At 44.5% G+C, this 24,733-nt stretch overlaps 1 protein-coding gene across 1 annotated transcript in view; it reads right to left on the reverse strand.

The window, feature by feature from the left end:
- RBFA (ribosome binding factor A) overlaps positions 1 to 21,745 on the reverse strand; it is a 31,399-nt gene extending 9,654 nt beyond the window's left edge. Inside the window, exons 1-4 of the mRNA XM_077270020.1 lie at positions 21,512 to 21,745; positions 21,355 to 21,394; positions 16,952 to 17,125; positions 3,724 to 3,836 (exon numbers count right to left, since the gene is read on the reverse strand). Of these exons, the coding sequence (XP_077126135.1) occupies positions 3,724 to 3,836; positions 16,952 to 17,125; positions 21,355 to 21,394; positions 21,512 to 21,684 (500 nt within the window). The 5' untranslated portion in view covers positions 21,685 to 21,745. The remainder of the gene's footprint in view (positions 1 to 3,723; positions 3,837 to 16,951; positions 17,126 to 21,354; positions 21,395 to 21,511) is intronic.
- Between the last annotated feature and the right edge of the window lie 2,988 nt (positions 21,746 to 24,733).

A 24,733-nucleotide genomic window follows, 5' to 3' on the forward strand; every position in this document is an offset into this window, starting at 1 on the left:
TTTTGTTTGAAGGAAGAAAAGGGAGTACAACCCCAAGAACACTGTCCCAACCGTGAAACATGGTGGGGGAAACAGTATACTTTGGGGTGCTTTTCTGCAAAGGGGACAGGACAACTGCAATTTATTGAAGTGAGGATGGATGGGATCATGCATCGTGTGATTTTGGCTAACAACCTCCTTCCTTCAGTAAGAACATTGAAGATTGGTCATGGCTGGGTCTTCCAGCATAACAATGACGCAAAACACACTGCCAGGGCAACTAAGCAGTGGCTCCATAAGAAGCATTTCAAGGTGCTGGAGTGTCCTAGCGAGTCTCCAGACCTGATCCCAATAGAAAATCTTTGGAGGAAGCTGAAACTCAATGTTGCCCATTGACAGGCCCATAACCTGAAAGATCAAGAGAAGATCTGTATGGAGGAGTGGGCCAAAATTCCTGCTGCAGTTTGTGCAAACTTGGTCAAGAACTACAGGAAACGTCTGAGCTCTGTAATTGCAAACAAAGGTTTCAGCACCAAATATTAAAGGGAACCGGTCACCCCCAAAATCGAAGATGAGCTAAGCCCACCGGCATCAGGGGCTTATCTACAGCATTCTGTAATGCTGTAGATAAGCCCCCGATGTATCCTAAATGATGAGAAAGAGAGGTTAGATTATACTCACCCAGGGGTGGTCCTGCTGAGGTCTGGTGGGCGTCGCGGTCCGGGGCCTCCCATCTTCTTAGGATGACGTCCTCTTCTTGTCTTCACGCTGCGGCTCCAGCACAGGCGTACTTTGCCCTGTTAAGGGCAGAGCACAGTACTGAAGTGCGCAGGCGCCGGGAAAGGTCAGAGAGGCCCGGCGCCTGCGCACTGCAGTACTTTGCTCTGCCATCAACAGGGCACACAAAGTACGCCTGCACCGGAGCGTGACGACAAGAAGAGGACGTCATCGTAAGAAGATGGGAGGCCCCGGAAAGGACCGCGACGCCCACCGCAGCGGAACCGCCCCTGGGTGAGTATAATCTAACCTCTTTTTCTCATCTTTCAGGTTAATACACAATGCATTACAGAATGCTGTAGCTAAGCCCCTGATGTCGGTGGACTTAGCTCATCTTCGATTTTGGGGGTGACAGGTTCCCTATAAGCTCTGTTTTTCTATTGTATTAAATACTTATTTTGTGCAAAAAATGCCAATTATGTAAAATTCATACAATGTGATTTTTTTTATGATTCTGTCTCTCACAGGTGAAGTGCACCTATGATAAAAATTACAGACCTCTACATTCTTTGTAGATGGGAAAACTTTTCCTCTCTCTACATGCTGCACAATTCCAACTATGGACCCTGGCCAGATCTTCAAAGTATATTTTCTCTGAAATGCTTCAGAAAAAAAAAATATACTAGGCCAAGACTGTGGAGCCAGGCTCTGAATAACGGTGCCCATGGTTTGAGCAGTTTGAAAGAGCATGACATGTTCCCTTTAAAATGATTTTCCGGGACAAATTTAAAGGGGTTGCCTGGGACTTTAACAGGATAGGTCATCAATATTTGATTGGTGCCACAACCAGCACTTCCCACCAATCAGCTGCTCTCAATGCTGGAAATGACCAGAAGTGCTCAGCCATGGAGCTACACAGCTCCATCTATGGTATTAGTGGTCGCGGACGGCTATTGCACATCTGCCCCTTATAACAATCAATAGGGGGTGGTAGTAAATTACCTGGCTGTGGCCACTATATGGTTGATGGAGCAGTGCAGCTCCACAATTGAGCACTTCTGACCTCCAGTGACACAGAACAGCTTATCGGTGGGGGTCCCAGGTGTTCCACTGATCAGATTGTCATGAGATAATGAATGTTATGTAGGTCATCTGCAAGTGGTGTTAACGTTACGACTGGTTGTGTATATATACAGCTCTGGCAAAAATGAAGAGACCACTGCAAAATGTTCAGTTTGTCTGATTTTTTTCTTTATAAGTATGTTTTTGAGTGAAATGTAAATTGTTCTTTTATTCTATATACTACTGACAACATGTCTCCGAAGTTCCAGGCAATAAATTTTGTATTTATTTTCAGAAAATTAGAAATGGTCAAAATAAAAAAAAATCATTGCGTGCAGACCACAAATAATGCAAAAGAAAAACAAGTTCATAATCATTTAGAAACAACAATACTAATGTTTTAACTCAGGAAGAGTTCAGAAATCAATAATATTTTGTGGCATAACCACGATTTTTAAATCACAGCTTTCATGCGTCTTGGCATGATTTTCACCAGTCTTTCACACTGCTTCTGGTAAAAAAAAATGTAAGCAGTTCTTCTTTCTTTGATGGTTTGTGACTATCCATCTTCCGCTTGATTACATTCCAGAGGCTTTCCATGGGGTTCAGGTCTGGAGATTGGGCTGCCCATGACAGGGATTTGATGTGGTGGTTCTTCATCCACACCTTGATTGACCTAGATGTGTGGCATGGCGTATAATCCTACTGGAAAAAAACAGTCCTCAGAGTTGGGGAACATTGCCTGAGCAGAGGGAATCAACTGTTTTCCCAGGATAACCTTGTATGCGGCTTGATTCATACGTCCTTTGCAAAGATTAACCTGCCCAATTCCAGCATTGCTGAAGCATCCCCAGATCATCACCGATCTTCCACCATATTTCACAGTGGGTGCAAGACATTGTGGCTTGTACGCCTCTCCAGGTCTCCATCTCACCATTAGACGACCAGGTGTTGGGCAAACCTGAAAATTAGACTCATCAGAGAAGATTACCTAACTCCAGTCCTCTATGGTCCAATCCTTAGGGTCTTTGTCAAACTTCAGCCTGGCTTTCCTTTGCTTCTCATTGATGAAAAGTTTTTTTCTAGCTTTACATGACTTGAATCCCTCCTCTAGGAGCCTGTTACGAACTCTTCTTGCCGTGCACTTCACCCCAGCTGCCATTTGCCATTCCTTTTGTAGGTCACTTGATGTGATCCTGCGGTTGCTAAGTGACATTCGATTAAGATGATGGTCATCCTGGTCAGTGGAGAGTCAGTTTCGCCCTCTGCCGGTCTGTAGCTTTGTTGTCCCTAATATCGGCTGCTTGACCTTGTTGTAATTGACTGCCATATTAGAAATTTTAAGGAAGGAGGCAACATGACGCTCACTGTGTCCCTCTGCTAGTAAAGCCAGAATTGAACCCTTCTTTTCCTCACTCAAGACTTTTCTTTTCAACTCCTTTGGCATGGTTAAAAGTTATTTTTTCATTCCTATTACTTTTGGGATATTACTAGCACTTGTTTTGCCATCCAGCTTGTCCTATTGCAAGAGGATTGTGAACACCCCAGCAGGGTTTTTCATACTGTCCTTCGTTAAATAAGATTTGGTTCAGGTGATCACCTAATCAAAAGCATATTAAGTAGAATGAGGTGTACGCTGGTTGGAGTTCAACTGACACTGGAATGGAATGGCTGTCAGATATGTACAGAAGCTGATTTTTATAAAACTGTGCAGCGGTCTCTTAATTTTTGCCAGAGCTGTATCTACATAATCACTGGTATCACTGGTGATGTGCAATACAAATAAACCTGTACCATCTTCATAGATTGCGACAAATAGCAAATAAATGTGAAAGATACAGCTGTACTAGAGCCATGCAGTAAGTACAAAATTGCCCTACATAAGCATGTATATTAAGAATAAAATAAGTTCTTAAAGGCATATAAATCAATATCTATACATGATAGAAAACTAATATGAAATACCGAAAACGAGGAGCATAGTTCTGAAGAAGCGTTTCAATCTGAACATCGGTTTCCTTATTTCCGCTAGTTACCCAATAAGCACGACAGACTGAAAAGTCCACTGTTACAGACACCTACAAGGATCAAGAAGTAAAATATGAAACTGTATAATGATCACTGAAACAGGTTATGTAATTTATAGTGTTCAGAAGTACAACTGTGTTATGCAGTGTTCAGAAGTAGGACTGTGTTATCCAGTGTTCAGAAGTACCTACCAAAGTGTATACTATAACTTATTTGGCTTATTTGTAGCCCAAAGTGCTTCAGATTAGATTTTTTTCCTACTGTTTTTAAAAGAAAATATGTTAAAGTTCTTATTTTATGGGTTGTTACAATTGGAGCAGTTCTAAATGTGTAGATAGAGTAAATATGGTGTAAAGAGTGAGGACACAAAAGGTAAGAAGTGTTTGGCATGTATGGTCCAGCCATCATTATAATAAATAGGAGTTTTCATTAACACTGCATGAACCAGCCAATATCTAAGTACAGATACAAAATGTTAATGGTCCGTGCTCTAAACATGAAAGAAGGCCGAGGTGCACCAAAGCAAAGAATATATGGTAAAACAGTAAATCTTTATTGAAAATAGTCTGACAATAGACAAGCATACAAGATTTGCAGCAAACAAAAATATATATATCAGAGATGTGCGCGTATCAAGAAATGTGCTACAAGTGAAAATGAATAAGAATCATATCTATCAATCAAATATGTATATAAGAGACCAAATTTGTATATTGCGGATGGGTATAATCCACAAACTATATTATAATATTTCCCTTAAGGAGTGCAAATACCGAACAGGGTACAAAAAAAATAAATAAATTATAATATATATAATATATTACATAATATAATGTGTGTGTGTGTATACACACACACGTATATACACATAATGAAAAATTAATAATAAGTGATTAAAAAGTGTACAAAATTGCTGCATTAGATGAAAAATAGAAACTTAGAAAAATTTGATCACACATACAGTATATCAGTGGATAGCATCAGAAACTAAAAGTAAAATAAGGTGCATACGTTTGGAAGTGTACAAAAAGTTACATAATGTATATTTCAAAGTGCCATGTGCACAAAATGCCATATAGTATATATTTTAAAGTGCCATGTGCATGTGCACAAAAAAATGGAAGAAAATATTAGGGGGATATACCGTACCTTTAAATGCCGCCAAGGTCTTGATACCGCACACCCCGACGCACGATTCGGAATGTAATTCCTTCGTCTATTGTCAGACTATTTTCAATAAAGATTTACTGTTTTACCATGTATTCTTTGCTTGGGTGGATCTCGGCCTTCTTTCATGTTTAGAGCACGGACCATTGTCTCCTCCTTTAGTGGTTTCCACTAAAATTTCTGCACATATGGTGATCTCAGGGTATCTAATTAATGATTTGTTTAACCCCTTCCCGACCCATGACGCCACGTAGGCGTCATGAAAACCCGTGCCAATCCGACCCATGACGCCTATGTGGCGTCATGGAATGATCGCGTCCCTGCAGATCGGGTGAAGGGGTTAACTCCGATTTCACCCGATCTGCAGAGACAGGGGGAGTGGTGCTTCAGCCCAGGGGGGGTGGCTTCACCCCCCCGTGGCTACGATCGCTCTGATTGGCAGTTTCACTTTCAACAGCCAATCAGAGCGATTTGTAATATTTCACCTGAAAAACTGGTGAAATATTACAATCCAGCCATGGCCGATGCTGCAATATCATCGGCCATGGCTGGAAACACTAATGTGACCCCCCCCCCACCGATCGCCCCCCCAAGCGACCGATCTGTGCTCCGCTCCCCTCGGTCCTGTGCTCCGCTGCCCCGTGCTCCTGCCCGCTCCCCCCGTGCTGCTATGCCACCCCCCTGTGCTCCGACGCCCCCCCCCCCCGGGCCCCGATCTCCCCTCCCTTATACTCACCGAGGCTCCCGGTGTCCGTCCGCCTCCTCGCTGGGCGCCGCCATCTTCCAAAATGGCGGGCGCATGCTCAGTGCGCCCGCCGAATCTGCCAGTCGGCAGATTCGTTAAAAGTACATTTTGATCGCTGTGATAGGTTCTATCACAGCGATCAAAATAAAAAAATAATAAATTAACCCCCCCTTTATCACCCCCATAGGTAGGGACAATAATAAAATAAAGAAAATATTTTTTTTTTCTTTTTCCACCAGGGTTAGGGTTAGAACTAGGGTTAGGGTTAGAACTAGGGGTAGGGTTAGGGGTAGGGTTACGGGTAGGGTTACGGGTAGGGTTATGGCGGATTGGCCGCGGATCCGCAGCGGATTGGCCGCGGATCCGCAGCGGATTGGCCGCGGATCCGCAGCGGATTGGCCGCGGATCCGCAGCGGATTGGCCGCTGCGAATTCGTAGCAGTTTTCCATCAGGTTTACAGTACCATGTACACCTATGGAAAACCAAATCCGCTGTGCCCATGGTGCGGAAAATTCCGTGCAGAAACGCTGCGTTGTATTTTCCGCAGCATGTCAATTCTTTGTGAAAGCGTTTTACACCTGTTCCTCAATAGGAATCCGCAGGTGAAATCCGCACAAAAAAACACTGGAAATCTGCTGTAAATCCGCAGGTAAAACGCAGTGCCTTTTACCTGCAGATTTTTCAAAAATCGTGCGGAAAAATCTCACACGAATCCGCAACGTGGGCACATAGCCTTAGGGTTAGGGTTGGAATTAGAGTTAGGGTTGGAATTAGGGCTAGGGTTGGAAATAGGGTTAAGATTAGGCTTGTGGTTAGGGTTACGGATAGGGTTAGGGGTGCGTTGGGGTTACAGTTGTGGTTAGGGTTGGGATTAGGGTTAGGGTTGGGATTAGGGTTGGAATTAGGGTTACGGGTGTGTTGCGGTTAGGGTTGTGGTTAGGGGTGTGTTGGGGTTAGGGTTGTGATTAGGGTTATGGCTACAGCTGGGATTAGGATTAGGGGTGTGTTGGGGTTAGTGTTGAAGTTAGAATTGAGGGGTTTCCACTGTTTAGGCACATCAGGGGTCTCCAAACGCAACATGGTGCCACCATTGGTTCCAGCCAATCTTGCGTTCAAAAAGTCAAATGGTGCTCCCTCCCTTCCAAGCCCCGACGTGCGCCCAAACAGTGGTTTACCCCCACATTTGGGGTACCAGCGTACTCAGGACAAACTGGGCAACAACTTTTGGGGTCCAATTTCTCCTGTTACCCTTGCAAAAATAAAAAATTACTTGCTAAAACATAATTTTTGAGGAAAGAACAATTATTTTTTATTTTCACGGCTCTGCGTTATAAACTTCTGTGAAGCACTTGGGGGTTGAAAGTGGTCACCACACATCTAGATAAGTTCCTTCGGGGGTCTAGTTTCCAAAATGGGGTCACTTGTGGGGTGTTTCTACTGTTTAGGCACATCAGGGGCTCTGCAAATGCAACGTGATGCCCGCAGACCATTCCATCAAAGTCTGCATTTCAAATGTCACTACTTCCCTTCCGAGCCCTGACGTGTGCCCAAACAGTGGTTTACCCCCACATATGGGGTACCAGCACACTCACAACAAACTGGGCAACAAATATTGGGGCCCAATTTCTCCTGTTACCCTTGTGAAAATAAAAAATTGCTTGCTAAAACATCTTTTTTGAGGAAAGAAAAATGATTTTTTATTTTCACGGCTCTGCGTTGTAAACTTCTGTGAAGCACTTGGGGGTTGAACGTGCTCACCACACATCTAGATAAGTTCCTTGGGGGGGTCTAGTTTCCAAAATGGGGTCACTTATGGGGGGTTTCTACTGTTTAGGCATATCAGGGGCTCTGCAAACGTAACATGATGCCCGCAGACCATTCCATCAAAGTCTGCATTCCAAAACGTCACTACTTCCCTTCCGAGCCCCGGCATGTGCCCAAACAGTGGTTTACCCCCACATATGGGGTATCAGCATACTCAGGAGAAACTGGACAACTACTTTGGGGTCAAATTTCTCCTGTTACCCTTGCAAAAATAAAAAATTCTGGGCTAAAAAAATATTTTTGAGGAAATGAAACACATTTATTATTTTCACGGCTCTGCGTTATAAACTTCTGTGAAGCACTTGGGGGTTCAAAGTGCTCACCACACATCTAGATAAGTTCCCTTGGGGGTCTAGTTTCCAAAATGGAGTCACTTGTGGGGAGTTCCTACTGTTTAGGCACATCAGGGGCTCTGCAAACGCAACCTGACACCCGCAGAGCATTCCATCAAAGTCTGCATTTCAAAACATCACTACTTCCCTTCCTAACCCCGACGTGTGCCAAAACAGTGGTTTACCCCCACATATGGGGTATCAGCGTACTCAGGAGAAACTGGACAACAACTTTTGGGGTCCAATTTCTCCTGTTACCCTTGGGAAAATAAAAAATTGTGGGCTAAAAAATCATTTTTGAGAAAAGAAAAATTATTTTTTATTTTCATGGCTCTGCGTTATAAACTTCTGTGAAGCACTTGGGGGTTCAAAGTGCTCACCACACATCTAGATAAGTTCCTTGGGAGGTCTAGTTTCCAAAATGGGGTCACTTGTGCGGGAGCTCCAATGTTTAGGCACACAGGGGCTCTCCAAACGCGACATGGTGTCCGCTAATGATTGGAGCTAATTTTCCATTCAAAAAGCCAAATGGCGTGCCTTCCCTTCCGAGCCCTGCCGTGCGCCCAAACAGTGGTTTACCCCCACATATGGGGTATCATCGTACTCAGGACAAACTGGACAACAACATTTGGGGTCCAATTTCTCCTATTACCCTTGGGAAAATAAAAAATTCTGGGCTAAAAATCATTTTTGAGGAAAGAAAAATTATTTTTTATTTTCACGGCTCTGCGTTATAAACTTCTGTGAAGCACCTGGGGGTTATAAGTGCTCACTATAATTCTAGATAAGTTCCTTGGGGGGTCTAGTTTCCAAAATGGGCTCACTTGTAGGGGAGCTCCAATGTTTAGGCACACAGGGGCTCTCCAAACGCGACATGGTGTCCGCTAACGATTGGAGCTAACTTTCCATTCAAAAAGTCAAATGGCGCTCCGTCCCTTCCGAGCCTTACCATGTGCCCAAACAGTGGTTTACCCCCACATGTAAGGTATCGGTGTACTCAGGAGAAATTGTCCAACAAATTTTAGGATCCATTTTATCCTGTTGCCCATGTGAAAATGAAAAAATTGAGGCTAAAAGAAATTTTGTGTGATAAAAAAAAGTACTTTTTCATTTTTACGGATCAATTTGTGAAGCACCTGAGGTTTTAAAGTGCTCACTATGCTTCTAGATAAGTTCCTTGGGGGGTCTAGTTTCCAAAATGGGGTCACTTGTGGGGGAGCTCCAATGTTTAGGCACACGGGGGCTCTCCAAACGCGACATGGTGTCCGCTAAAGATTGGAGCCAATTTTTCATTGAAAAAGTCAAATGGCGCTCCTTCCCTTCCGAGCCCTGCCGTGCGCCCAAACAGTGGTTTACCCCCACATATGAGGTATCAGCGTACTCAGGACAAATTGGACAACAACGTTCGTGGTCCAGTTTCTCCTTTTACCCTTGGGAAAATTAAAAAAAATTCGCTAAAAGATCATTTTTGTGACTAAAAAGTTAAATGTTAATTTTTCCCCTCCATGTTGCTTCTGCTGCTGTGAAACACCTGAAGGGTTAATAAACTTCTTGAATGTGGTTTTGAGCACCTTGAGGGGTGCAGTTTTTAGAATGGTGTCACTTTTGGGTATTTTCAGCCATATAGAACCCTCAAACTGACTTCAAATGTGAAGTGGTCCCTAAAAAAAATGGTTTTGTAAATTTTGTTGTAAAAATGAGAAATCACTGGTCAAATTTTAACCCGTATAACTTCCTAGCAAAAAAAAACATTTGTTTCCAAAATTGTGCTGATGTAAAGTAGACATGTGGAAAAAGTTATTTATTAACTATTTTGTGTCACATAACTCTCTGGTTTAACAGAATAAAAATTCAAAATTGCGAAATTTTAAAAATTTTCGCCAAATTTCCGTTTTTTTCACAAATAAACTAAAAAATTATCGACCTAAATTTACCACTAACATGAAGCCCAATATGTCACGAAAAAACATTCTCAGAATCGCTAGGATCCGTTGAAGCGTTCCTGAGTTATTACCTCATAAAGGGACACTGGTCAGAATTTCAAAAAACGGGAAGGTCATTAAGGCCAAAATAGGCTGGGTCATGAAGGGGTTAATATTCTTGTTCAAAGAGTGAATTGGGTATTTTTATATAATACCATTGGGTACCACTGTTGTGTTTATCAGATACAAAATGTTAAAGAGTGCTGATGGAGGGTGGAGGGTGATGGAACAGATGACATGAGGGACCAAATTTTGATGAAAGGTTAGGAAGAGAGAACAGGAAATAGTTATATTAATTGGAGCATTACAAAAGACATCTTTTGTGGCATTATTGTAAGGTTCGGATTGTAGACTGTTAGTCTTAGGTCATTAGCAGAATGGAGAATACTGATAGGATGGTAGACAAAAATGAGGCAGGGGATATAGGGCAGTGCTAAACTGTGGAGAGCTTTGTGGACGAGATAAGTTTATATTGAACTCTGTAGTTGAAGGGGAACCAGTGCAATGACTGACAGAATAGAGGTATTACTGTAGTGGCTGGACAAAAACATAACCCTGGCTGCAGCATTCAAGATTCATTGGAGACTGGAAAGTTTAGTACTAGGGGGTGAGCTTAACAAGAGGGATAACAATTAGAAGAGAGTTGCAGTAGTCCAGACAAGAATGATTCACATCAAAAGTAAGGAAAAGGTCACATTTTTTAGATGTTTATGAGGTGCAGGTGACATGAGCGAGTGATTGAATATAGGGAGTGAAGGAAAGATGCGAGTCAAATCTAACCCCACAACAGAGATTGTGTTGTTTGAGAATTATGGTAGAACTTCCAAAAGAAATGGTAATATTGAATGTAGGTAGGTTATTAGAGAGAGGAAACCCAAGAAGTTAGGTTTTGGAAAGATCCCGTTTCAGATAAGCTGAAGACATGTTGTTAGATAAAATGAAAAGACAATCAATGATATTTTGTAGCAATGCAGGGATGTTTTCAGGAGAAGCAGTGCATAATTGGGTGTTAGCATAGAGATGGCACTGAAAACTGAACCAGCTGATGATTTGTCCAATAGGGGTGGTATATCGAGAAAAGAAGAGGAGGGGGCCCAAGACTAAACCCTGAGGAACCCCAGCAGTAAGGGGAAGAGGAGGGGAAGAAACAAAAGATACAGTGAAGGAATGGTCAGAGAGGTAGGAGGAGAACCAAGAGAGGTGGTATCCTTGAGACTGATAGAGCAAGGTATAGAGAGGTGGAGCTAGTGTCAAATGTTGCAGAAAGATCCAGGAGAACCAAAGGGAGTAGCGACCATTAGATTTGGCAGTTAACAGATCAATAGAGACTTTAAGGGCAGTCTCTGTGGCGTGCAAAGTGTGGGAACCAGATTGTAAAGTATCAAGAAGAAAATTATCTGAAAGATAGAAAATTACACAAACTCATAAAGAAGTTTAGTAATGAAGAGAAAATTAGAGACAGGTCTGTAGTTAGCAGAGCAGTTCTAGTTTAGGGATGATTTAACTAAAGGGTATATATCTGCGTATTTGAAGGTGCTTAGAAAAATACCAGATAAAGGAGAGAGGTTAAATATTTTAGTATGTATATTTAAAATTTCTGCATTTACTTAATTGTGAGTCTCTTCTTTTTGTCAAACACCTTAGACCACGCAATTACCATTTACCATAGCATCTAAGCAGTTAAAAAAATTCTACTGCTCTCTGTTTAGTGCCTGATGCCTAAGAGTAAGTGCACATGATCTCTGCCTGAAAAAGAGCTTAAAAAAGAAAATAAAAGACACCAAAAGGAAACAACATATGCACTGCAATGTCAAAATGGCTTGATTGAGATACAAGTGCTTCTCAATAAATTAGAATATCATCAAAAAGTTAATTTCAGTTGTTCAATACAAAAAGTGAAACTCATATTATATAGAGTCCTTACAAACAGAGTGATCTATTTCAAGTGTTTATTTCTGTTAATGTTGATGAATATAGCTTACAGTCAATGAAAACCCAAAAGTCATTATCTCAGTAAATTAGAATAATTAAAAATCACCTGCAATGGCTTCCTAAGCGTTTAAAAAGGTCCCTTAGTTTCAGTAGGCTTCACAATCATGGAGAAGACTGTTGACTTGACAGATGTCCAGAAGGCAGTCATTGACACACTCCACCAGGAGAGGAAGCTAAAGAAGCTGGCTGTTCACAGAGTGCTGTGTCTAAGCATATTAATGGAAAGTTGAGTGGAAGGAAAACGTGTGGTAGAAAAAGGTGCATAAGCAACCGGGATAACCGCAGCCTTGAAAAGATTGTTAAGAAAAGGCCATTCAAAAATTTGGACGGGAGTCACAAGGAGTGGACTGCTGCTGGAGTTATTGCTTCAAGAGCCACCACACAGACGTATCCAGGACATCAGCAACAAGTGTCTCATTCCTTGTGTCAAGCCACTCATGACCAATAGACAACGCCAGAAGCGTCTTACCTGGGCCAAGGAGAAAAATAACTGGACTATTGCTCAGTGGTCCAATGTGCTGTTTTCAGATGAAAGTAAATTTTGCATTTTATTTGGAAATCAAGGTCTGGAGGAAGAGTGGAGAGGCACACAATCCAAGCTGCTTGAGGTCTAATGTGAAGTTTCCACAATCAGTGATGGTTTGGGGAGCCATGTCATCTGCTGGTGTCGGTCCACTGTGTTTTATCAAGACCAAAGTCAGTCCAGCCGTCTACCAGGAAGTTTTAGAGCACTTTATGCTTCCCTCTGCCGACAAGCTTTTTGGAGATGGAAATTTCATTCTCCAGCAGGACTTGGCACCTCTCCACACTGCCAAAAGTACCAATACCTGGTTTAAAAACAACATTATCACTGTTCTTGATTGGCCAGCAAACTCGCCTGACCTTAATCCCATAGAGAATCTATGGGGTATTGTCAAGAGAAGATGAGAGACACCAGACCCAACAATGCAGACGAGCTGAAGGCTGCTATCAAAGCAACCTGGGCTTCCATAATTCCTCAGCAGTGCCACAGCCTGATCGCCTCCATGCCACGCCGCATTGATGCAGTAATTATTATTATTATTTATATAGCACCATTGAATCCATGGTGCTGTACATGAGAAGGGGTTACATACAAATTACAGATATCACTTACAGTAAGCAAACTAACAATTACAGACTGATACAGAGGGGTGACGACCCTGCCCTTGGGGGCTTACATTCTACAGGATTGTGGGGATGGAGACAGGCTGAGGGTTGTAGGAGCTCTGGTGTTGGTGAGGCGGTAGCTTCGGTAGTGGTGAGGAGGCAGCAGGGTCAGTGCAGGCTGTAGGCTTTCCTGAATACGTGGGTTTTCAGGTTCCATCTGAAGGATCCGAAAGTGGTTGATAGTCGGATGTGTTGTGGCAAAGAATTCCAGAGGATGGGGGATATTATGGAGAAGTCTTGGAGGCGGTTGGGTGAGGAGTGGATAAGTGTGGAGGAGAGAAGGAGGTCTTGGGAGGACCGGAGATTACGTGAGGGAAGATATCAGGAGATTAGTTCAGAGATATATGGAGGAGACAGATTATGGATGGCTTTGTAGGTCAGTATTAGTAATTTGAACTGGATACGCTGATGGAATGGGAGCCAGTGAAGAGATTTGCAGAGGGGGGAAGCGGAGGAGTAGCAAGGAGAGAGATGAATTAGTCGGGCAGCAGAGTTAAGGATGGACTGGAGAGGTGTAAGGGTGTTAGCAGGGAGGCCACAGAAAAGGATGTTGCAGTAGTCAAGGTGAGAGATGATGAGGGCATGCACGAGCATTTTAGTAGATTGACGGTTGATGAAAGGAAGGATTCTGGAGATATTTTTGAGCTGGAGGCGACAGGAGGTGGAAAGAGCTTGGATGTGCGGTTTGAAGGACAGGGCAGAGTCAAGGGTTACTCCGAGGCAGCGGACTTCCGGTACAGGGGAAAGCGTGATGTCGTTAATTGCGATAGATAGGTCAGGTATGGAAGATCTATGAGATGGAGGAAAGATGATGAGTTCAGATTTGTCCACATTGAGTTTGAGGAAGTGAGAGGAGAAGAAGGAGGATATGGCTGATAGACGCTCTGGGATTCTGGACAGCAGAGAGGTGACGTCTGGGCCAGAAAGGTAGATCTGAGTGTCATCAGCATAAAGGTGGTACTGGAATCCATGGGACTTTATGAGTTGTCCCAGGCCAAGTGTATAGATTGAGAAGAGTAGGGGTCCTTGAACAGAGCCTTGGGGGACTCCAACAGAGAGAGGGTGGGATGAGGAGGTAGTGTGGGAGTGTGAGACGCTGAATGGGCGGTTGGAAAGGTATGAGGAGATCCAGGATAGGGCGAGGTCTTTGATGCCAAAAGAGTCCCGACCAAGTATTGAGTGCATCTACTAAACATACTTTTCAGTAGGTCAACATTTTGGATTTGAAAATCATTTTTCAAGCTGGTGTTATAAAGTAAACTAATTTACTGAGATAATGACTTTGGGGTTTTCATTGGCTGTAAGTCATAATCATCAACATTAACACTTGAAATAAATCACTCTGTTTGTAATGACTCTATATAATATATGAGTTTAATTTTTTGCATTTAAAGGGAACCTGTCACCTGAATTTGGCGGGACCAGTTTTGGGTCATATGGGCGGGGTTTTCGGGTGTTTGATTCACCCTTTCCTTACCCGCTGGCTGCATGCTGGCCGCAATATTGGATTGAAGTTCATTCTCTGTCCTCCAAAGTACACGCCTGCGCAAGGCAATATAGTCTTGTGCAGGCGTGTACTCCGGAGGAGTCTTATTCTGTAGACTACTATATGGAGGGGAAAAAAACCCACCACATTATTATTATACATTTTTATAGCGCCATTTTTTCCATGGTGCTTTACATGTGAATACAGGGCAAATATAGACAAATACATTAAACATGAGCAAAAAACAAGGCACACAGGTACATAAGGAGGAAGGACCCTGCCCGCGAGGGCTCACAGTCTGCAGGGGATGGGTGAGGATACACTAGGAGAGGGTAGAGCTGGTTGTGCGGCGGTTCAGTAGGTTGAGGATCACTGCAGGCTGTAGGCTTGTAGGAAGAGGTGAGTCTTCAGGTTCTTTTTGAAGGTTTCTATGGTAGGCGAGAGTCTGATGTGTTGGGGTAGAGAGTTCTAGAGTAAGGGGGAAGCACGGGAGAAGTCTTGGATGCGGTTGTGGGAAGAAGAGATGAGAGGGGAGTAGAGAAGGAGGTCTTGAGAGGATCGGAGGTTGCGTGTAGGTAGGTACCGGAAGACTATGTCACAGATGTATGGAGGAGATAGGTTGTGGATGGCTTTGTATGTCATTGTGAGGGTTTTGAACTGGAGTCTTTGGGCGATAGGAAGCCAGTGAAGGGCTTGGCATAGGGGAGAGGCTGGGGAATAGCGGGGAGACAGGTAGATTAGTCGGGCAACAGAGTGTAGGATGGATTGGAGTGGTGCCAGAGTGCTAGAGGGGAGTCCAGAGAGTAGGAGGTTGCAGTAGTCAAGGTGGGAGATGATAAGTGCATGCACTAGTGTTCTTGTGGTGTCACGGTCAAGGAATGCACGGATCCGGGAAATATTTTTGAGTTTGAGACGGCAGGAGGAGGCAATGGCTTGGATATGTGGCTTGAGGGTAAAGTCGAGGATCACCCCGAGGCACCGGGCGTGTGGGACTGGGGAAAGTGAGCAGCCATTGATTGATAGGTCTGGTGGAGCGGTAGAGTGAGATGGGGGAAAGATGATGAATTCTGTTTTGTCCATGTTCAGTTGTAGAAAGCGAGCAGAAAAGGAGGCTGAAATAGCAGACAGACTGTGCGGGATTTTGGTAAGCAAGGAGGTGAGGTCAGGTCTGGATAGGTAGATCTGCGTGTCATCGGAGTAGAGATGGTACTGCATACCGTGGGATTCTATGAGCTGTCCAAGGCCGAAGGTGTAGATGGAGAAGAGTAGGAGTCCTAGAACAGAGCCTTGAGGAACACCGACTGACAAGGGGCGAATTGAGGAGGTGGTGTGGGGGAGGGAGACACTGAATGTTCGGTCTCTCAGATATGATGAGATCCAGGATAGGGCCAAGTCTGTAATTACAAGAGATGAGAGGATCTGTAGCAGAAGGGAGTGGTCCACGGTGTCGAAGGCAGAAGACAGGTCCAGGAGAAGGAGGACAGTAGTGTCGCTTGCTCCTGGCAGTTAGTAGGTCATTGGTGACTTTAGTTAGGGCAGTTTCAGTTGAGTGATGGGGACGGAAGCCAGATTGTAACCGATCAAAGAGGGAGCAGGAGGAGAGGTGGGAGGACAGTTCAAGATGGACTTGTTGCTCCAGTAATTTGGAGGCAAAAGGGAGAAGAGATATCTGGCGATAGCTAGACACAGAGGATGGGTCAAGGGAGGGCTTTTGAGGATGGGTGTGATCTTGGCGGATGCTTTAATCCAAGACTGAGAGGAGATCCCTCAGGAGACCATCCGCCGCCTCATCAGCACCATGACCAGACATTGAAGGGAGGTCATACAGACACATTGAGGCCACACAGATTACTGAGCATTATTTTCCTTGTACTGAGGCATTTCCACTGAAGGTGGATCAGCCTGTAATTGGATTTTCCGCTGTGATTTTGAGTATCATTCCAAATCCAGACCTCCATTGTGATTTACATTTATCATTTTTATGTTTTATTATTCTTAATGCGTTCCACTATGTAATGAATAAATATTTGCAACTGGAATATTTCAGTGATATCTAGGATGTGGGATTTTAGTGTTCCCTTCACTTTTCCCTTTTTGAGCAGTGTATTTATGAGCTACCCTAATGGATATGTTTATCAATGTCAAGCGGTGGGGGATCAGCAGCCGTCAGAGCTCTATATACAATATGGGGGTCGTTTCCAGATATTGCATCCCAGCTCCTATTTAACTGAATAGGAGCTGAACCGCAGTACCAAAGCTGTACTCTATGGGGTCTGTACACTGTGTACACCCTGTCGCAACGGGAGCTGAAAACTGTTTATCGAGTGGTGGACCCAGTGAAATACTGATCACATATTCTAAAGATGGTCATGAATTCATAAGCTTTGGATAACCCCTTTAAGAAGTTATGAACAGGTTAAGCCTATCTTATGACACAGCCACACATTACCTTTGATAGTTCAATTTGAAGATCAAAAACTTGCTCACAGACTTCTGCCGTGCTCAGGAGGCCGGTCAATGCTTTGTATAGGATCGAATTCAGAATCTTAATCCGAGCATTAGGTCCTCGATTTTCTTTCTGTTGTACCTTCATCAAACTCATTAAACCATGTGGTTTATAATTCTGGAAGGCAACACAATAAGAACAAATTGTAATACACTTCAGTAGGAGATTGTACTTCAAAGAATTTTAGGTTGCTCGGAGAAAATGAAAAAAAAATATATCTATTTTTCCCACAAAAATGTTTTAGCCATCAAATGTTTTCACTTTCACAAGGATAGCAGGAGAAAACAGACCCCAAAATGTGTTATGCAATTTCTATTGATTACACCAATACCCCTTATGTGGTCGAAAACTAATTTTGAAACACAGTACAAAGCTCAGACGGGAAGGAGAGCCATATTGTAGTGCAGATTTTACGGTTATGGTTTGCAGGTGCCATGTAAAATTGGCAGAGCGCCTGAGGTGCCAGAACAGCAGAACCCCCCAAAATATGACCTCATTTTACAAACTACACCCCCCCAATAAATTCATCTAGAGGTGCAGTGATCATAATGACACTACAGCTGTGTCACAGAATTGTATACATTGGGCAGTGAAGAAAAAATAACTATAATTTTACCACTAAAATTTTGTTTTAGCCCCAGATTTTACATTTTCACACGGAGAAGTGGGTAAAAATGGAACCAAAATTTGACCCACACATTTCTGCTGAACGACGTGGCAATACCCCTGTACAGTACTGCTTAGCCGTACGGTGTGACTCTGTAGGGATGAAGCGCTATTTGCCTCCTCGAGTGCAGATTTTCTTAGAATAGTTTACGGACTCCATATACAGAGCCCCTAAGTGCTAGAATAGCGGAATTCCCCTTCAAGTGACCCCATTTTGGAAATTATACCCCTTTGGGAATTTATCTATAGGTGTGGTGACTATTTTGACTCCATGGGTTTTTTCCCAAAAAAAAAGCAGCAGTGAATGTTACAGAGTGAAAACTGCAAACTGCCGTTGTAGTGACCAGTACATTGTAGTGACCAGCACAAATATCAAAACACTGACCGTCACTTCCAAACAGAAATCAGGTGTGAACAGGTGCTAACTAAGAATAGCTATCTCCATATAAAACCAACAAATAAAGTAGCACTCTGTAGCGCTATAGAATGCAACGAGAATTGCCTTATCGAGTCTGCCGGGTACACATGAATTGGCCAACTGATGCACTAAGTATTCACAATTTTTCACATTTTCTAGTACAGTAAAGCAATTCAAATTTTATATTTCATGTTTGCATGCTATAGCGCTACAGAGTGTTACTTTATTTGTTGGTAGTGACCAGTGCATTGTGTCCAGCTCATGCTTCTGGAGACACTCACCCGTAAATTAGGTGGCCTCTCATAGCTACAAAACTGCCAAACATGTGGACATTAAATCTGGTTTATGCACACAGGGGGTCAGAAGGGAGAGGGGCATTTGGATTTGGGAAAGCAGAATTTGTTGGATTTCTTTTGGGGGGCAAGGAGCCATAGCGTGTTTTCAGAGCCTGTGTACTACCTGTAAATTGAAAGCCCTATATATTTCCATAAAGTTGAAGCTTTTATTGTGAACATTTTACATAACATTTTGGATCACATTTATCCGGCGCTCTACGCTGAGCACTTACATCAGAGTTTCCATCTAAGGGCTCATACTCACTTGCGAGAAACTCGGATGAGTCTCGCATGTTAATACCCGGAGCTGCTGACGGCACTCAGATCGGAGCGTGCGGCTGCATAGGGATACATGCAGCCACACGCTCCGCTCCTGAGTGCAGGGTGCAGCACCGGGCATTGCCGTGCGAGACTCATCTGAGCTTCTCGCAAGTGTGTATGAGCCCTAAATCTCCAAGTGACGTGATTAAGATGAAACCCCTGAGGGATCCATTCACTATAATGAGGCAGCAGAGTTACTCTGGACTCCGTCTGGCCTCTGTTCAGCATTGTCCTTTTCAGAGGTGCACAAAACAGTGCCCAATCGCGCTTTTATGCACGCCTAAAATGATGGACACTGCCCCAAATCACAGGCCAGACAACATCCACAGTGCCGAGCCTTATTGTGATCTTTGGGAGGTAGAATGAAAACAAATCAACAGCAGGTGAAGAATTGGTATAAATGATTAGGCGACTTTATTCTTCGGGTGGGGGCGATTACATTGACAACAGATTTATATAGGTTTTTTTTGCATAGTCATGTTTGAGAGCTATCAATTTTCCATATTTTGGGCCACAGAGTCACGTGAGGGCTTATTTTTTGTGGTACAAGATGACGTCTTAGAACCATTTTCGGGCACATGACATTTTTTGATAAGCCTTCAATTCCAATGTTTCTGAGGCAGAATGAACAAAAACAGCAATTCATGAAATTTTTTTTGGACTTTTTTTTTAATGCTGTTCTGCGTGTGTTAAAATTGATAAGGAAGCTTTATTCTTTGGGTCAGTACAATTACAACTATACCACATTTATATAGTTTTTGCGCTTTCACACAACAAAAACTATTGTATAGAAAAAAGAATTATGTTTACATTTGTCTTTTTGATTGCATTTTATTCGGTGGTATGATGATAAAGCATAGTTTTTTGTCTTTTTTTTTCTGGTGTTCATTGACGTATAATGTCAAGAAGTGGTTAAAATGCTTGATTCCCTCCATTAAGTAATAAAGGAAAGCATTATACTCTTTAAAGGGAAACAGTCATGTTTTTATACCCCAAGCTAATGTCATGTATGTATGTTCCTTTAAATCCATACCTTTTATTTTAGAGACATCCACTGTTGAAGTCTTATGCACATGGGTTGCACGTGCAGCGAGGTTGGACACTGCACTTGCGGCTCTGCCTCTCTCTATTCCCCACTCGCTGCCTACCTCCTGTCAGTGACAGGCAGGTCATTCTTTTCTCAGTGACCTGTGTTCCCAAGTGGGATTTCTTGCCAGTGCCATCATTGCCTTGGGCTGCAGACTGATAGTCCGGCTCTCTATTACATCACTGCGCACTATACCGCCCCGCCGCACTCACTTATTCATTTGCCTAAGATTTTAAAGAGAGATTTCTCTAAAATGGAAACAAAAATATCTAACATAAAGATATGGGCTTCATCTACACTAAAGGGAACCTGTCAGCAAGATTTCACACCCCAAACTATTTATATGTGTTTAAAAAAAAAAAAAAAAGTACTGCAATGCGCAGGCGCCGGGAAAGGTCAGAGAGGCCCGGCGCCTGCGCACTGCAGTACTTTGCTCTGTCCACAACAGGGCAAAGTACACCTGCGCCGGAGCCGCGGCAGGAAGACAAGAAGAGGACGTCATCGTATGAAGATAGGAGGCTCCGGACCGGACCTGAGACACCCATCGGACCCAGACCGCAGCGGGACCGCCCCTGGGTGAGTATAATATAACCTCTTTTTCTCCTCTTTCAGGTTACATCGGGGGCTTATCTACAGAATTACAGAATGCTGTAGATAAGCCCCTGATGCCGGTGAGCTTACTTCACCATCGATTTTGGGAGTGACAGGTTCCCTTTAAGGGGAATCTGTCACCAGCTTTTTTTGCAACCTATCTGAATGCAGCATTACGTAGGGGTAGAGACCCTGATTGCAGCGATGTGCCCCTTACTGGGCTGCTTGATGCAGTTTTGAGAAAATCACCAGGAGATTATCACAGGAGGACTAGTAAACCTGCCATGTAATCCTCCATATTAATGAGCTCTTTATAACCCCAGCCCCTCCACTGATTTGCAGCGTTCTGCCTATGCACAGCATGTACACAGAAAGCTGCCAATCAGTGGTGTGAGCGGGGTTGCACAGAGAATTGGTAGATGTGCAGCAGATAAACAGTGATTTTGCTAGAACTTTGATAACCAGCCCAGTAAGCAATACATAGATAGAATCAGGGTCTCTGCCCCTACATCACGCTGGTAGAAAAATCCTGGTGTCAAATTCCCTTTAAGTGGAATAACTTATCTGCATTCTGTTCACCTTGATTGCATTTTGATTACATAAGATGGATAAATTACCAACAGGGATGGATTTTTTATTGCATTCTCGAGACTTGCACCTAGGAAGCTCCCACACCTGAGGGTCATGGTCAGGTTATAGTTTGGGAAACTTTCTTCATCCATTAGTTCTATACATGTGACGTCGCTATATAATGGCATGGAGAAATGTGTTGCTGAATCTGTCACCTGTAAGGAATGTTTGCCCCCGGGGCCCACGACAGAGGCTGGGGAGCACAGGTGACGACTGAGGCAGCAGCCACCATGGGGCCAGGCTCAGAGCACTGGGCTTATTCTGGGGGAATCTATGGCAGCCTTGGTTCAATACTTACAGGCCTACTGAAGGATGGACTGTCATACCAGGGCTTCTTCCTGCGGATACGAAAAGAACAAAAATCAGCAAATTGCAATAATGACCGCTCTGCATTAGGCAAATAATAATGCCACCCGTAGTAACTCTCTGTCACCAGTAGGTGGCGCTCCGCTTACTTAGATTTGGCTGAGAATTTATGGAGCAGTGACTTGGCGGAGAGTGCTGGGGACACATGAACACATCTGTGCTGGTCCGGACTGGCGACTAAGCGGGGGCATAGTGACCTGGCAACATTCGGATACGTGGTGGCACGGAAGAGCATAGATAAACCTGCTGCGGGCGTCCTCATGTCGCTGGCTGCAGCCTCCCTGGAGATTGGTAATCGGCTGCTATGACTGTTCCCAGACCTAACTAGTAGATACAAGATAATATCATTTGTGTTGTGTCCAGCAGATGGCGCAGTGGAGCGATCATACGTGCTTGAGCAGTGGCGCCATGTGGCCGCCGGCAGCGGGTCACATTGCAGAAGACCCCCAGGATCTGTGCCTGATTTGGGAGCAGATATCAGGGGGAAATGTCCTCTGTATTACTCACATTACACACTTTTTTTTTTGCCATTTTTGGTCAAAAGGTTGGACGCCTCTTAAAACCAAACCGATCCATGAACACGATATTAGGGCACCAGTTCATTGAGTACATTTTATTCATTTTTTGGTGAAGAAATAAAATATACTGCAATTCAGCCATTGTTTTCGTTGTGTTTAATTTCTTTCACTGTTTTCTGTGTGGTAAAAACAAGACGTTACATTTATTCTCATATTACGCTACGTTCACATTTGCGTTGTGCGCCGCGTCGGGCGCTGCAGCGGCGACGCATGCGTCATGCGCCCTTATATTTAACATGGGGGCGCATGGATATGCGTTGTCTTGCGTTTTGTTTCATGCGTCATTTTTGGCGCAAGCATCAGGGCGCAGAGGACGCAGCATGATGCATTTTTTTGGCGTCCAAAAATTGAACGCATGCGTCACAAAACGCAGTGTTATGCATGTGTGTTGCATGCGTTGTTCCAGCGTTGTGCGTTGAGTCGCCGACGCGGCGCACAACGCAAATGTGAACAAAGCATTATACAGTTCTATTAACTGCATAGTGACCACAGCCAGTTACTGCATGTCCAGCCCATTCTTCCAGTCAATATGGGGCGGATGTGCAGTACATGGCCACTGTTCCGTTTAGGGGCGGATTAAGAGTAGCCAGGGCCCCGAGCAGTTTACAATGCGTGGCCTCCCCAGGTACCTGATGTATTATTTGACATGTCACATGATCCCCTTGATCCCCGTGATAGATCATGTGAGAAACACACGTGCTCTGGTGCACGGAAAACGGCAGAGCACACAGCGCAAATTTCTCCATTATGTACAGATCTATAAATAACAGCGCTAAACAAAATAGAGCTTTCCCACCCGGACAGATCTTTGCACTTCACTGTAGGGGGCATGTTGGGTAAAAAAGGGGCAGTGCGCGGAAAGCGGGACACTTGGTGGAAAGACAGAGCGCCCAGCAGGAGAAGGTTGACTCTCTGCGGGGCTACACGACAGCTCAGGCCCGTGCTGCAGTACCCCAGACCCTGTCCAGACTGATCGTGAGAGACTTGAGGTGGTGCGCCCGTCCACTCTCACTACCGGAGCTCTGACCCACATCGCTCCGCTACCGGCTGTGAGTGTGCGGCCTGGAGCTGACTAGGCAGATTGTCGAGAACCCGGGATCTACTTCCTTGGCACAAGCTCTGTACTGCGACATCTTGCAGTGGAGGTAGTGACTGCGAAACTTAATGGACTTTGTCCCGGCAACCCGAGACATCGTCTGCGAGAGCCAGGATATGCCGCTTTCTTCAGTAGACAGTGCTTCACCTTCCTCCAGGAACAGGCCAGAGACTCACGCGTTGCCCATGGCGCCACAGTGGGATTTCAAGCTTCCACCGCCCGGAAACCATAGGACTGATAAGTTTACCAGTTTCCTAACCGTTTGTTCCTACCCTGACACCAAATCCAAGTTTATTCCCCCCTTAACCCTTCCTCTCCCTGTGTGGAGTACTCCTTGTAATAAACCGATTAACTCTTGCTCTGCCTCCTGCTCCTCACTGCATCCCGTGTTCCTGCGATTCTTACATTTGGTGTAGTCGGCAGGATGCAGTCTAACAGCACAGAGGCTGCAGAACAAGCAGTTGGGGTGGGCCCTACGTCCAGTATATCTCTGGGGGCCATGTTGAATAATCTCCCTAAGATTGCGGGGAATAATACTATGTTATGGAGCTGGACTCAGCGCATGAGAGGGATGATGCGGATGCATCCCATGATTCCTGCATTAGAGGCCGAGATAGCCATGATGGCTTTGGATGGAGAAGCCTGAGACTCAGTCATGTTACCACCCAAGAGGGAATGAGACACCTTTAACAGAGTGTTAGAAATTTTGGAGAAGACTCATGAGGACCCCACGGATGTAGGGGAGTTAAGAATGCGCCTATTTAGCCGTGTGCAAAGGGAGGGGGAGACAGTGACACAGTACATGAACGTTCTCCAGGAAATTCACACTGCTATTGTTAGAAATAACGACCAAGGCATAGGACCGACTGATGTGATGTTGCGGGACCAGTTGGTGACAGGCTTGCTGGACGTGCTGAGAAAGCAGACTTTGAGGGAGCGTTTGCGGTTAGATCCACGTATGACATTCTCCGAAGTAGGAAGTGAAGCACGCACACGTGAGCAAGAGCAGGGGGTGACAGTCCCTGAAGGGAAGGTCCGGAGCAGGGAGGTATCTGTGAACGTGATCGCCAAAACCAAGTGGGTGGAGTAATTGCAGAAGGAGATCCAGGATATTTGAGGGGAGCTGGCTGATACAAAGAAGAAATCAGCAGGAACCTTAACCTCGCCAGGGGGCACAGATGGCCCCGAACCTCGCTACAAATCCAGGATGTTCCGGCCAGAGAGATCCCTCGCCTGTTACAATTGTGGAGAAATTGGACATTTAGCTAGGAAGTGCCAGCGTCTTGGTAGGTCCCTTCAACATTGTAACAACCCTGCCGGCATCAGAGCATGTCCTTCCATCCCCCACCTGCCTGATACATCAACTCACTCACCCTGTGCCATGCTGTGAGATCTGTCTGCTCCATTCCGTGTGCTTCATGGCCGCTTGCTCTGTGTACACTTCCTGGCTGTGTGCATAGGGGGGCTGCGCTGGCAAATCCGGATTCTTATTGAGACTGTGTGCACTTCCCTAAGGTGTCCCTGGCCAATGGCCTAGAGGCCTCTGGTTCTTAAGGCATCCTCACCCATTGGAGGATGCCTGAGCAAACTATTTCCCTCAGTTAGTATTTGCTACTGAGCTGCCAGGTCATGTCCTG

The sequence above is a fragment of the Ranitomeya variabilis genome, chromosome 6 (genome assembly GCF_051348905.1).
Source record: "Ranitomeya variabilis isolate aRanVar5 chromosome 6, aRanVar5.hap1, whole genome shotgun sequence".
NCBI lineage: Eukaryota > Metazoa > Chordata > Amphibia > Anura > Dendrobatidae > Ranitomeya > Ranitomeya variabilis.